The sequence below is a fragment of the Python bivittatus genome, unplaced genomic scaffold, assembly GCF_059951505.1.
Source record: "Python bivittatus isolate LINGU-HERP-01145 unplaced genomic scaffold, Pbiv_v1 ctg000060_np1212, whole genome shotgun sequence".
Lineage (NCBI taxonomy): Eukaryota > Metazoa > Chordata > Lepidosauria > Squamata > Pythonidae > Python > Python bivittatus.
Window position 1 is genome coordinate 11126815 of NW_028277044.1, and position 14764 is coordinate 11141578.

Consider the following 14764-nt stretch of genomic DNA (forward strand, 5'->3'; position numbering starts at 1 on the left):
TTTTGCTACATCTCTCTGTTTAAAAGGCCAACTTCCCTAGATTCATGAAAACAGAAGTGTGGTCTAAGCCCTAGGAGCATATTTCACTGAAAAAAACTTCCAACCAGAAGGGTAAAAGTCATATATGTGACTCTTCACGTCAGTCAAGAATTTAACAAATGTTAACCCCAAATTAAATTATATTTGCATAATGATGTAAGAATTGACTACACTGGAATTTACTGAAAAAACCCATGCCAAAATCTATAGAAGCTTTGGAAAATTCTTACCAGATACCCCAGGTAATTTCCTCTAGATTACACTACTTTTCAGTTTATAATTTCAACCATTCTTGACAATGACTAGGTTCACACACTGGTGTAAACCATAATATGATTTGGTTTTATGCAAAATTTAATATTCTTTAATAAGCCTTGACTTAGATTTATCCTGGTTTATGACCATAACAAAGATTTGATTTGATTTGAATAAGCCTTGACAAAAACGCAAGTACTTTTTATTTCTTCATTCTTTTTCCAAGACTACAAGTGAAACTTGAAGTATCGGTTCAAGAGAAAAGAAATGCTCTTATCCCACAAAACCTCAAATTTCTTTCTTAGTGAACAAAATGCTTTCTAAATGATAAAGCTAAAGCCATTCATGTTATCTTCCCCTTTACATGTTATAGAATATGCTTAAAATAAAGCAAAGCATCAAGTTGAGCTTGATTTCTGGTGATTTCATGGATGTCGTCAATTCTATTTCCTTGTCCAAAAAAATGGATAAGAACAAGAAAAGTTTCTTTTCTCTTGAACCGATACTTCAAGTTTCACTTGCACTCTTGGAAAAAGAATAAAGAAATAAAAAGTCCTTGTGTTTTTGTCAAGGCTTATTCAAATCAAATCTAATCTTTGTTATGGTCATAGACCAGCATAAATCTAAGTCAAGGCTTATCGAAGACTATTAAATTTTGCATAAAACCAAATCATATTATGGTTTACACCAGTGTGTGAACCTAGTCATTGTCTAGAATGGTTGAAATTATAAACTGAAAAGTAGTGTATTCTAGAGGAAACTAGAATGTGTTTTTGTCAAGTTTACTTCAGAAGTGACTTACCATTGCCTTTCCTGGAAACTCTTTTAAATTTCTCAGTCTAGACCTCTGCCCTGGTTGTGTTGACGATGTTGCCATTTTCACTCTTTCCTTTGGTCTCTCCTGCACTGAATTTGTGTCTTATATTTGCCCAACTCTACAATTAGCTATTCTGCATTGAAATAAGGGAATTTTTCCATTAATAGCCTCTTTCAGTACTACTGTAGGCTACTCTAGAAATGTGTATCACTCATGTATAATCCTGTTCAAATATAACATGGGAAATGCACAGCTTAGCTTAAAAATAAAAGTAGTGCACAGGAAAGGACACTTAACAACCCCCCTCCCCCTGACAATGAGCAGGAAGTGAGAAAATTTTCAAGAAAATCTGACCGTTGGATGAAATGTGAAATTTGAAATGTGAATGGACAGGATGCATTAAAACGAAACACATAAATGTTTTGTTTACAATTACATCTAAGTTTGACCCTTAGTTTTCAAGAGCTACTACCACTGCAAGATTGGAACTGGAAATTTCTGCCTCTCTCACAGCAGAGAAAAGCTCACAATATTTGCAGCAGCAGCAAACACTAAACATTATATACTTTCATCTTATTTTTGTGGAACAGTTCTTTATTTCTCTCCTCCTTTCTGCACTACAATATGTCTACAAAGGCAACTATTTTATCTGGAATGTGTTACCAGAATTTTTATGACTAGATACTTCAGGTGCAGGGAGGGGAAATGCCCTCATCTCTATAAAAGGGTAGTGTGACCTAATCAGTCTTAAGAACAATATGCAAAAGAGGAAACAGTTGCATATGAAATGTATGGCAACAAGGAACACAGCAGAGGACTTAATAAAGTACAGAAACGTAAGTAGAGAAAACATTATTTTTTCCACAGATTAATCTGTAAAGTATGAATATTAATCAAACATCAGTAGTTCATCAAAGCAAACAAATAAACTACCAGTGAGCTTTTATTCTGGGATTATAATTAGCTTTTATCTGAATAGCAAAAATATAAGGACTAATTATATCTAACTATAAAACTTTCATCATATGCAAAACAAAAAGGTCACAGAGCCTTTTTGCTTTAAGTTATTTTGTTTTTGCTCCAAAATAAACATTTATAGAATAAAAGGCAAGCTTTGGAATCCCCTTTCAGTTTTTAAAATGTCATATACTTCAGTCCTCCTCCATTAAAATATTTTTATTTTATCTCAGCTTTAAGAGGCATTAGACTTTTTAAAAAAATTTTTTTAATTTTTTTAATTTTTTTAATTTTTAAAAGTTTTACTGTTTCACTGTTTTTACTGTTTTATTGTTTTATTGTTTTTATTATTGTTGTGAGCTGCCCAGAGTTGCTTAAGATGGACGGCCATATAAAATTTTTAGATAAACAAACAAACAGATAGATAAATCCTGCTTTCTTTAGAATATTATATGTAGTCAAAGTTCTGCTCAGAAGCAAGCCTCACTGAACTGAGTGCTGTTTATTTCCATTTAAATTGGCCTTGGACCATAATACTAATTATATGTTGGGTTAATGGAATCCTGGAATATCTTTTTGGACAGTTAGTTGTACCAAAAATACTTGGCAGATCATTAAAAGGCAATATATTACAGGGGCATGATTCCACTTTTAGTAATAGTTTTCCTGCATTAAAGGCTGCAAGTAGTTTTGGAAGATGCTGGAATGGAAGAATATTGGTGATACTTATTTACATAACAAATTTCTATTCTAGGATAACTCCACTTTGGAAATTGTAGATAAATTCTTTTGGGGGAAAGTCATGGACAAGCAGGCAATCTTTGGATCACGTTATTGCTAATCAAGCTTTAATTCATCTGAGTTACTGCCAGAGGAATTTAGATTGCTGAAAACTGCCCCTGGAGTATATTCAGTTAAAGTCTATCTTGATTTCACAGTTTGATCCAGATGCATCAGCAGCATCTAAAACTCCGGAATTATTGTCAATATTGGTATGTAAGTCTTTTGCACAATATTAACAGCATATTCTTTTTTAAAAATGAACAATTAGTATAATTAAGGAGTATACTAGCAACAACTCTGGAATAACAGGTTGCAAATTCAGGAGATAAGGGGTTTAAAGAATATAAAACATGTTTCTTATGATCTTAAGATAAGAATTAAAAAAAAACAACTTTCAGGTTTATTGGGCACCTCAGAGAATGCTTTTAGAAAGTTGGCTGTCAACCTCAATATGCTGAAAGTGTAAAGTGGGTGAGGGGATACTTTCACATATGATACAAGCTTGTCCTACTCTTGCCCCATTTTGGTTTAATATCCACAAGATTGATAGTATGTTGTTACAATATGGCTTACAAATTTGAATGTACTCTTGAACTGTATATCAAACATTTGGAATTTATCACTATATGATGAGCTATGGCTTTACCAAGCATGGAGTTTCCAGCAAAAGATGCTGAAAATACAGTGCAGCTCCAGGATTACCATCCTGAATCAATCATATGTATTAACTTCTGCCTAATTGGTTTACTGACAGCATAATGGAAAGCTTAATCAGTATTATTCTGCATGATCAAGGTCTAATGATGGGCTTACTGACTTACTCTGTATGAAATATACTTCTCTTTTCTCTTATTTGTTCTTGTGATTTTTTTCCCCTTTTCCTGATTTTTTATTAAAGCAGAAAAAAACACACTATATCACATATATTTTACCTTTATGTTAATATTTATCATTTCCAAAATAACAATGCTCTTTTAAAAAAAAATTATTATATTTTTAAAAGGAGTTAAACTACAAAAATCAAGAAAAGGAAAAAAGAAAAAGAAAAAAGGGACATAGAAAAGAAAGAGTAGCTTCCAACTTTCCTTGGTACAAGTATAAATGTAAAATATATTTGCCTCTTACTCTAATATCTAAAAGTTTACATAATAAAAATAGTTTTCTAATATTAAAAAAAGTCCTAAAATCAATCTATTTCAATATATATAATTTGTACAAGATATTTCTATAAGTAAAACGTCAATCATTCATCAAATCCCAAGATCAAAATTGCATTTTTTGAGTGTCAAACAAAAAAATCTAAGAGGGGTTTCCAGTTAGAAACAAAGCCAGACAGTGCCCTCTCTTTGAGTAGTCAGTTTCGCCATCTTCACCAATCAACAATGCTCTTCTATAGTATTTATTTTCAGTGCATATGATATCGCTTCAGGGCATTTTATTCTGACAAAAACAGCAAATCTATCTTTCAAGAAACTCTCTTACTACTATACAGAAAACACAGACCCAACTATTTTGACAGCTAAATATCAGTTTAATGGACTAGTTAACATCTCCGGGTTATAAAAGTGTATCCCATAGTCATTAATATTAAAAACAGAAGTGCTGCACAGGCCAAAGGTTTAAAACAAGATGCCTGCATATCTCATAAATTGTTTTCATATAAACACAAATGGAATGATCTGCTTCTGAAATTTAAATAAAATTGATTTATTAACATTTTGAGTTAATAAAAGGATTCTTAAAAACCGTAAACATAAAACATTTTAAAATGTCTGAATGCCAACAAAAAGTGTAACTGGCTTAAGGGGGTCGCAGTGTATGCAGCTATATTGCAAAATGGGGCTCTTAAGCAGAGCAGCAGGCAAAAGAAAGCTGTGGATATGAAAATGGAGAGACTCCCTGCCACTCTTTATAGTTTTTGGGTGGGCAGTTCCATGTTAGCTAACAGACTGAGGTGACAGAGTTACTCTCCTAAGTAAGGTTTTACTGCAGTTCCTACTAGATGCATCTTTAATTTTTAGTTAAAGTTCTCTGTGTATTCTATTTCAGTTTTTCATTTTCAGGAATAAATCTATACTGTTAAACAAGTGTTAAGGGGGGAATTCCAAACCTGGTGTTGCACTGGCCCACCAATTTCCTTACATTTAAACTTACAAGTATTTTGTTCATGAGGTTTGGCCTTATTACATCAGACCAAGGAATCATAACCACTATTTCTATCTTTATGCATGATAAACCTATCCAGATGGCAGTGCTGTTTCTCATAGTGCAACAACTCTGCAAATGGATGCAACAACATATCCCTTCTAGCATTACAACTACTAAAATCCCACATATTAGAATTAATAGTATACTAACATTTGGAGAAAGCAGCATACTTGAAACCTGTTTTATATTAGGAGCTTCCTAATGCCCAAAATTAGAATAACTATGGCAATAAAGCCTTTCTTCCTTCTCTGCATTTGTTGTCCTTATTTCTCATCTCCTTTTTCTAAACTAATTTTAATATAAAAATACGTTATAATAAAATAGAAATCCCCATGCATCTCAACAGCCCTTATTCCAGAATAGACATCCATGACAGTTAAGTTCAAAAGTATTCTCACCATAAAGTGGACTAATATCCTGCTTACATTAACAATACTGTAAGAATGGTGTAATACCATTATGCAATTTGTTTGCTAATTGTACAGTACCCTAGACAGAACAAAATGTGAATCTTTACGAAAGCCTGGAAGTGAAAAGACATAAAACTCATTTCTGTCATTATAGCCAACTCCCTTGATGCTCATCAGTGTAATCCAATATAACTTAATTTTTAAGGATACTTTTAGTTTTAGATGATGATAAGGATAGTGAGAGTAAATAAGGCAGCATCCAAGCAAACTTCAACCTCAGCATCATCTTTACTTCCAAGATTATCTATAGGAGGCGCAGAGGCATGCCTAGAAAATAAAAATGGTGGATGGCTACAGACCAGCACTTTGTCTGCAAGTGCCTTCAACTGCTCTTCCCCCAGAGAGAAACAAGTGAGGGGATGAGAGGAAGCACCCAGAGAACTAGACCGAGTGCCAGGGTGCAAAAGTAATGCTTTGTGACTGGCCACATCCACCATGGCAGACTTATCATGAATATACAAACTTTTATGATAGGTACTTATGAGAATGCACACAATATGACCTCAAAATGCCCCCATTGGCCCAAAAATGCTGCCTGCCTGACTCTAACGTAACTGACTAAGTGCCAAAATCTGGTATAAAATGGAGATGGAGACTGCTTGGCAACATATATTATTACATTTTGGTAATAGTCCTTATTGTTCAACGAATTTTAGTACCATATCATAGCTTATTAATAGTTCACTATATTACTTCTGATTGCTTTTATTTTAAAAATTACTTTTATATTAGTTATTGTTATGCTTTAAAATTGTAAGCCACCTTAATTATTTTTTACAGTAGAAAGAAAGAAGGTATTTTTGATGAATATAATAATGAGCAGAGGCCTTTAATTTGAACACAATCAACTTAAGCATGTAAAATATTTCTAATATTGAAATCCTGTCAATGGCGAAAGGTTAACATTATCTAAAATAAAAAATCTAAATGCCACATAATTTATGCAGCAGCACAAATAGGATTTCAATATTTAATAGTGTTTTTACTACTTCCCTAATGTTTTAATCACTGAACATTCTCCCCTTAGTATTTATTTCTTTATTTAATCCAATTTAGGTGCCACCCATCTCCAAACTTATTCTAGATGACTTTGGGGGGGGGGGGAAGGGGGAAGCATTCTGTGGTACAGTCTCACTTCTGGAAAGCATAGTTTTCCATTCATAACTATAACTTTACTTACTAAGCTGAACCTAATAGACCACATTTATTAATGCTTAAGAAACTAAAGGCTTGGTTTCAGCCAGTTGTTTTCACCTTCTAAACTATTACTATCCTCTTATTTTAAAATTTTGTTTACCTAGAAATGTTAAATAAAAATTCACATAATAACAAGCTGCAGTTTTGTTTTGTTTTGAAATCAAGGGATAATTTCATACTATCTAATTTCTGGTTTTCTAAAATGCTTAACTAGCTATTGTAAAAAAAAGAAAAGAAAAGAAAAGACTGAATACATCCTAACATTTTTTTGTTTCTTCTGCCACTTTTTCTAGGCCTTCTGAACTTCCAGTCTCATATTAACCATGGCAAGAGTCGTAGCCCCTCCATCTTCTATAACAAATCAAACTCAAAACCAAACCTGTGATCTATATGAACATCAAAATTCAGCACGTATCTTATTGCCTATTTTCTACAGTGTTATTTTCATAATTGGAGTACTTGGAAATGGACTTGCTCTTGCTGTGATTGTTAAAAATAGGAAAAAGATCAATTCTACTACTATTTACTCAACAAATCTTGTTGTGTCAGATATTCTTTTTACAACAGCTTTACCTACAAGAATAGCATACTACGCACTGGGTTTTGACTGGCCATTCGGAGAGGAACTCTGTAAAATCACAGCCCTTCTCTTTTATATCAACATTTATGCCGCTGTGAATTTTATGACATGCTTGAGTATTGATAGATTTGTAGCTGTGGTTCATCCTTTATACACCAGGATCCGAACAGTTAAAAGTGCCACATACATTTTTTGCTTTGTGTGGTTTCTTGTACTTGCTCAAACTCTCCCACTGCTTACACTACCCATGTCACACAAAGAAGGAACAAAGGTTACGTGCATGGAATATCCAAACTTTGAACAAATTAAACAACTCCCCCAGATACTTCTTGGTGCCTGTTTACTTGGATATGTAATTCCCCTTGGGATTATAATAATCTGTTATTCAAAAATCAGTTACAAACTCTGTCAAACTGCAAAAGAAAACCCACTGGCAGAAAAATCAGGAACAAACAAAAAGGCAATTAATATAATTATCTTTATCATTGTTGTGTTTGTAATCTGTCTTACTCCATATCATCTTGCCATTATTGTATACATGATTAAGAAGCTTATACAAGGAAATACTATTGCATGCAGTCAACAAAAGACCTTTCAGAAGACTCTCCACTATACTGTGTTCCTGATGAATTTAAATTGCTGCATGGATCCTTTCATCTATTTCTTTGCTTGCAGAGGATACAAAAGAACGATAATGAAAATACTGAGGCGTCAAGGAAGCATTTCAGAATCAAGTGCTGCCAGAACTGTTCCTGATGAAAGTTCCCGTGATATTGGAGACACACAACTAGCTCCCCTTTCAGCAACTTTAAATGGAAAAAGATGAATGCAACCCCTTACATTTTCAACATGCCTCCAGAATCTTGATTTCAGAACTGTTGGAAATAGCAACAACCATAACAGCAACAAAGGCAAATAAGAAAGAAAAATGGAATTGTACATTTTAAAAGAATCTAATATTTTGATTTTTCAGGAGTGAAGCAGAGGATGGCTCATACAACACATCATTATCACAGAAACAAACAAAATAATGATATCATAAAACCCCAAAGTATTTTTATCTTGCTCTCATGTTGTGTTTTTTCCCCCAAAGTAATATGTACTGTGTATTTCCATTTTGGGACCCCAGCACCCAAGGCAGAAAGCTAGTTCTCAAGAGAAAAGTAACCAACTTAATGGATTTGAATGACTAGGCTCCAAACAATAGACCTTGGACTGGCAAAATAACAAGCGACAGACATACAAAAGGGAATATTTAATATTTGCTTTTTCATATATAATTACCTATATAAAATCATTTAATTATAAAAAGTTTTGCTTCTCAGGAGGAAGCGTGTAGATAGTTTTAGGTAATTTAGTATACTGTTAGCAAACAATCCCCAAGCCTTTAAATAACTTATTGAATACTGGATCCTGTGTTTGGGTTGATTATTCCATGATAATTTTAATATAAATTTAAGATATATCACCTATATAGCTTATAGATCATGTAACAAAATAGCTGAACCTCTAGGATGGAAGGCTGAAGGTCTGAAATCTTCTCTCCCAGAAGCCCTGTGGGTTTTCACAACTAGGCGCTATCTCCTGCCTCGAAGCAGTTACTTGTAGTTCCTGCTGCTACCACCTATCTTCTGGGAGTGCTTCACTTGGTGTCCTTTCCCAAACCCTGGTATGGGAGTAAAATAAGGATTTTACAACCTCTGCCACCCTTCTGTCTATTAAAAGGTAAAAAAAAAAAAAAAGGTGAAATCATTTCAGCAGTACCACTTTCTTGTGGCCCTGCTGACAAGGTGCCTGGGAAGAATTCCTTTCAAATATATTTCTATTGCCCCCCCCCAAAAAGGATAAATACAAATCATTTCTGCTATATTAATAGTCAGACAATTGGTGACATGACGCCTATTTAAGAAGATAAGAACACTGTCTACCTTAAATCGGGCTACTCTCCTTGGGCTATGAAGTTTGGACAACTTTCAGACAGCTGCAAAGGGTTAAAGCTTTTCATTTCTCCTTCCTGCCATCTACTGATTTCCTCAGCCCCAATACGGTGGTCTTATTTATCAACAATGCAGCTGATCAAAAATATATTTTACACATATGCTGTGTTCAAATCTATAAATATGCTTCATGCTGACATAGAACAGAGTATAAGACCACACCAGCTAGACAGTTGATAAACAACCAAAGAAACGGGATCAAGATGGTATAGTAGAAAAGAGGATTTTTTTCCTATTTAGTGGGAAGCCAGTCAGTGATCTATCCAACAAAAAAAAAAAAAAAAAAACCCCATAACTGGTTAGTTTCTATAATTATGTAACAAACAAAATGGAGAAGTAGGGAGGCTGGCTGTTTATCTTCTGCAATATCTGCTTTCAAGAATTCTTTGTTGCAATCTTGTTTTGTTTTAATACTGGTTTGTTTTACACCAGTTCCTTTTTATCTTAATCATAGAACTGTTGTATCTTCTATGTTTCTATATAGGTGCTCTCCTCTTTCAGAATAAGGGTATTCTTTCTTGGATGGCCTTGTTCTTGTAAACCTAATCATATGTACAGACAGCTTTGTTTTTGCTAGAACTAAGAGAGATAAGATGTAAAAAGCAAGCAAATTTGTTTTAAAAAGTTCAACTATTTTGTAAAAGAATAGATTGGTTCCTGAGCAATTAGGTGCAAAATTCAAGTTTATGCATGAATTGAAAATTTCAGTAAGGGGGGAAAACACAGAAAGACAATTGCTGAAGTAACAGTGTTTTTGTTAGAATTATTATACTTAAGATTTGTTTATAAATACAAGTTACTATGATAAGGAGTAATACTTGGTTTAATAACACATTAAGTTTCCTATTAAGCTGCTCAGAGGAAAAAGCAATAATCAGGACACAATGTTTGATGGCACAATAAAAGTTTGCTGGTATGTTTCATGAAGGGAGTGTTTATTCTGATGTTATAAATAGTTATGGACTGGTATCTAAAACTAGTCGCTCTAGAACAAAAATAGGGCTACTGTCTTTGCAGGTGTAGCCTAGTGGCAGGAAACAAAGGAACAGAAATCATTGGAGTTATCAGTCCTCTTTGCAGTTTCCTCCTATTTAATGGGAAGCCTATGTCTAAACATCTGTTCTCAATTAGAAGAGGCCAATACTATTTGAAAAAAATGTCACTTAAAGGTAACACAATATCTAGTCTTTTATGGATGTTTAAATCACACTTAAGATTGAAATTTTCATATCATAAACTGAAAAAATCTGTAATGATTTCTGTCGTTAGCCTATAGGTAAAAGTATTTGGCAATTTAAATACTACAAAAATCTAATAGTTTTTAAAAATTTATCTTCATTCTTGTAATTTTCCTGGATGTCAGTGAGAAGGTTGTAGAAAAAACCTAAGGGATTATCAAATACCTGACTGTGTTTTGTTTTCTTGCTTCACTGTTTACTCTTATTGTATCAATATTGTAACTGAACTAGCTATAGTGATCTCCACAAAGTCCTTGGTTTCATCCACAAATTTACTCCTAAGAGATGTGAGTTTTCCTAATCATTTTGATAAGTTTCTCTTTCCTCCCCAGCAATTTTCATCAGCTTGTTCCTGTGCATTTTTTGGGCATAAACATATTTACCTCTTTGGCCAATCTGAATGAGGCATTTCACCAACTCAAGCAAGACACAACATAGATATATAAAAGCAATAAACAACCATCAGCATAACATATAGTCATGTGAAAAAGAAAGTACACCCTCTTTGAGTTCTATGGTTTTATGTATCAGGACATAATAAAAATCATCTGGTCCTTAGCAGTTCTCAAAAGTAGGTAAATACAACCTCAGATGAACAACACATGACTTATTATACCATGTCATCATTTATTTTACAAAAAGAAAGCCAAAATGGAGAAGCCATGTGTGAAAAAGTAAGTACATGATTCATATACTTATGATTCAATAGCTTGTAGAACCACCTTTAGCAGCAATAGCTTGAAGTATTTGTTTTCTGTATGACTTTATCAGTCTCTCACATCATTGTGGAGGAATTTTGGCTCACTCTTCTTTACAACATTGCTTCAGTTCATTGAGGTTTGTGGGCATTTGTTGTGCATAAACAAATGCCCGCAAACCTCAATGAACTGAATTTCAATTGGATTGAGGTCTGGACTTTGACTGGGCCATTGCAACACCTTGATTCTTTTCTTTTTCAGCCATTCTGTTGTAGATTTGCTGGTGGCTTGGGATCATTGTCCTGTTGCATGACCCAATCTTGGCCAAGCTTTAACTGTCGGACAGATGGCCTCACAGTTGACTCTAGAATACTCTGATATACAGAGGAGATCATGGTCAAGGTGCCCAGGTCCTGTGGCTGCAAAACAAGCCCAAATCATCACCCTTCTTCCACCATGCTTGATGGTTGGTATGAGATGTTGGTGCTGATATGCTATGTTTGGTTTTCACCAAACGTGGCACTGTGCATTATGGCCAAACATCTCCACTTTGCTCTCATCTGTCCAAAAGACAGTGTTCCAGAAGTCTTGTGATTTGTTCAGATGCAGCTTTGCAAACCTAAGCCATGCTGCCATGTTCTTTTTAGAGAGAAGAGGCTTTCTCCTGGCAACCCTTCCAAACAAACCATACTTGTTCAGACTTTTTCTAATTATACTATCATGAACTTTAACATTTCACATGCTAACTGACGCCTGTAGAGTCTGAGATGTAACTCTTGGATTTTTTGCAATTTCTCTGAGCATTGCACAGTCTGACCTTGGGGTGAATTTGCTGGGACATCCACTTCTGGAAGATTGGCAACTGTCTTGAATGTTTTCCACTTGTGAATCATCTTCCTCACAGTAGAATGATGGACTTTAAATGGTTTGGAAATGGTCTTATAACCCTTCCCAGACTGATGGGCAGCAACAATTGCTTCTCTAAGATCACTGCTGATGTCTTGACTCTTTGGCATTGTGTAAACAGATACCTCAATGCTCAAGACCAGCAAACTCCTAAAATTTTGGCTTTTATAGAGGTAGTCACACTTGCTGATGATCAATTGATCAAGGGCATTTGATTAGCAGCACCTGGCTGCTACTTAGCCTCTTCATACCTATGGAAGCAGTAAGGGTGTACTTAGTTTTTCACACATGGCTTCTCCATTTCGGCTTTCTTTTTGTAAAATAAATGATGACATGGTGAAATATGTCATGTGTTGTTCATCTGAGGCTCTATTTACCTACTTTTGAGAACTGCTAAGGACCAGATGATTTTTTATTATGTCCTGATACATAAAACCATAGAACTCAAAGAGGGTGTACTTTCTTTTTCACACAACTGTATTCTTTCTTTAAAAAACAGCAGAAAGAGACCTAAAAGCTAAGTTACATTAGGCTTAGTAACAGTGAGATGTAACTTCCTAAGGCCAATGCTGAGCTTGCCTCAACTATATGGACATGAAATCAGCATCTTACTCTTGCTCCTTTTTAAAAACTACCTTAAAAAAACAAACTTTATTTGGTAATTTCTTGTCAAAACCGTAGAAATGTTCATTGGCATAGAGTTCAGATAAACAGCCTAAAAACTAGCTGAAGGATACACATTTAACATCCCATTACAAGATTTCTTTTCAGGTATTTCTATTATTACCCGGCATGTATTACCTGCATTACCATTAAGATAGGTAACTATATCTTTAACTATACTGTAAATAAAATGTAGTGGCTTAGGCTTCAGCCACTGCCTACTATTCATCTTCTTACTCATGCTAGCAAAGCATCAGAATATTTAAAAAATGATATCACAATGCACCAGTTGCGTGCAAAATGTTGATATCTGAAAGCAGTATCTTATGACTGTCCCTGATGGTTTCATCATATGTGAAAAAGGAAGGAAGTCTGGTGACAAAGCCTGTCAGAAGGGAGATGGCCTGAAAAAACAGAAAAAAAAACCCTTTGGAAAGTGTCAGCAATATGCTCAACTGTGATCAGTGAACCAGATCTACAGACAAGTTAATAATCAGTACAGTAGTACTAATTACTAAATTTACCACACAGTCATTAATCCCAGCCGATTAGTAGTTAAATCTGTATCTATTTGCATATGACAGTCTGCAGCCCATGAACTGCTCCCAGATCCTCTGTGGCCTCACAGTGTGTCTAAATTTGGTAGCAAATTACAAAATGTCAATGTTTTTCCTATTTTGGGATAATGGAACATAAAATAGGCACATTAAGCCTCTGTGAAGTTTAATGCACAATTTTGCAATCTAAGAAAGAAAGCACACAATTCCCTTCCACCTCTCCCTCGGCTGGCCAAAAAAGGTGAAAATTTTATTCTCTATCTCCACCAGTGTTAACATCAAGGCCCCTTACGGTGCTGGATGGCCAACACTGCAACAGAGAATTTGCTCATCTCAAGTATATAAGATGAATGTTTTTATGGAAAAAGCTTTAGATGTGGTAGGGGTAATTTTCCAAGAATCGTTTCCTCTTCTCTTTTTTATAAGAAGTCCTCTTCTAATGAGTTCTTTTCCACCTTGCAGTTTTGTTCCCTAAAAATAAGGTTGGCCAATTAATTAAAGGTACCTTTTAAAAATATGTTCCTGATTTAACTGTATCATACATGGTATGGCACAAATAACTAATGATAAGCGATGCACAGTAGTCAACAAAATTGTGCAAGACTACCAAATATCTACACAACTAGCTCTATGACTTAACCAAGTTTTAAGCTGTTTGTTCTAGGTTGAACAAACAAAAACAGTACCTCACATCAAATTGCTTGAAACAAAGAGATGTTTTTAAAACAGTTTGAGACATGCCATGGGGCAGTAGCCATCTGTTTTAAAAAAAAAAAGTTCAAGTCCTAAATCAACTTTCTGGAGTCAATCCAGTAAGAACATAATCTTTGCAAAAGTGAAGAATTGTTGCCTCTGTTATTTCTAAATGATACCCAATTAAGAGCGGTTCATCCAAATTGTTTGGAGAACACCTAAGGTTTGCAGAAATAGTTTTACAAAGAACTTCAGGAAAACAATAAAAGGAACACCTTACCACCCCTCCCCCGCAAAATGCTGAAAAAGTATCCAATGACCACATTTACAAAACAGCTGTTCTGAGTCATCCTTGTCCCAGTGAATTAACTCACCTCATGCACTGGGAGCACACAGTCAGGAGCACATTTCAGTCATCCTGACAGCCATTTTCTCAGGTCTCCCAGCCTCTGCAAAGGAAACTGATATTCCTTTTAAGAGGGGTTTTCTTTTTTCTGAGGTGAAAAAAAACATTAAAACATTGTTGTGGTTTAACTGGGCTGGTGCTCTGTGGACAGAGTTAGACGGACCTCACTCGACTATCCAATTGTTTTTCCATCTTGTAAGATTTGGGTGAGAAGAATTCAAATTGTGACAGAAATGGAAGTCCTAAAGAGGCCACATTTTTGCAGAGTTTCTCTAGGAATTTGTCCCAATCACTGGAAGG

At 34.8% G+C, this 14764-nt stretch overlaps 2 protein-coding genes across 4 annotated transcripts in view; one reads left to right on the top strand and one right to left on the bottom strand.

The window, feature by feature from the left end:
* The window catches only part of UBAC2 (UBA domain containing 2), a 97751-nt gene that overhangs the window by 44838 nt on the left and 38149 nt on the right, over window positions 1-14764 (bottom strand). The gene's annotated exons all lie outside the window — the stretch shown is intronic.
* On the top strand, window positions 1804-10226 carry GPR183 (G protein-coupled receptor 183). Of its 2 annotated transcripts, XM_007431141.4 has the most exons (3): window positions 1804-1947; window positions 2823-3060; window positions 7020-10226. In XM_007431141.4, the coding sequence occupies exon 3, from the start codon at window positions 7050-7052 to the stop codon at window positions 8130-8132; it is 1083 nt and encodes a 360-aa protein (XP_007431203.1). In that variant the 5' UTR covers window positions 1804-1947; window positions 2823-3060; window positions 7020-7049; the 3' UTR covers window positions 8133-10226. The 2 variants fall into 2 exon arrangements, with proteins under 2 accessions (XP_007431203.1, XP_007431204.1); XM_007431142.4 differs by lacking the exon at window positions 2823-3060.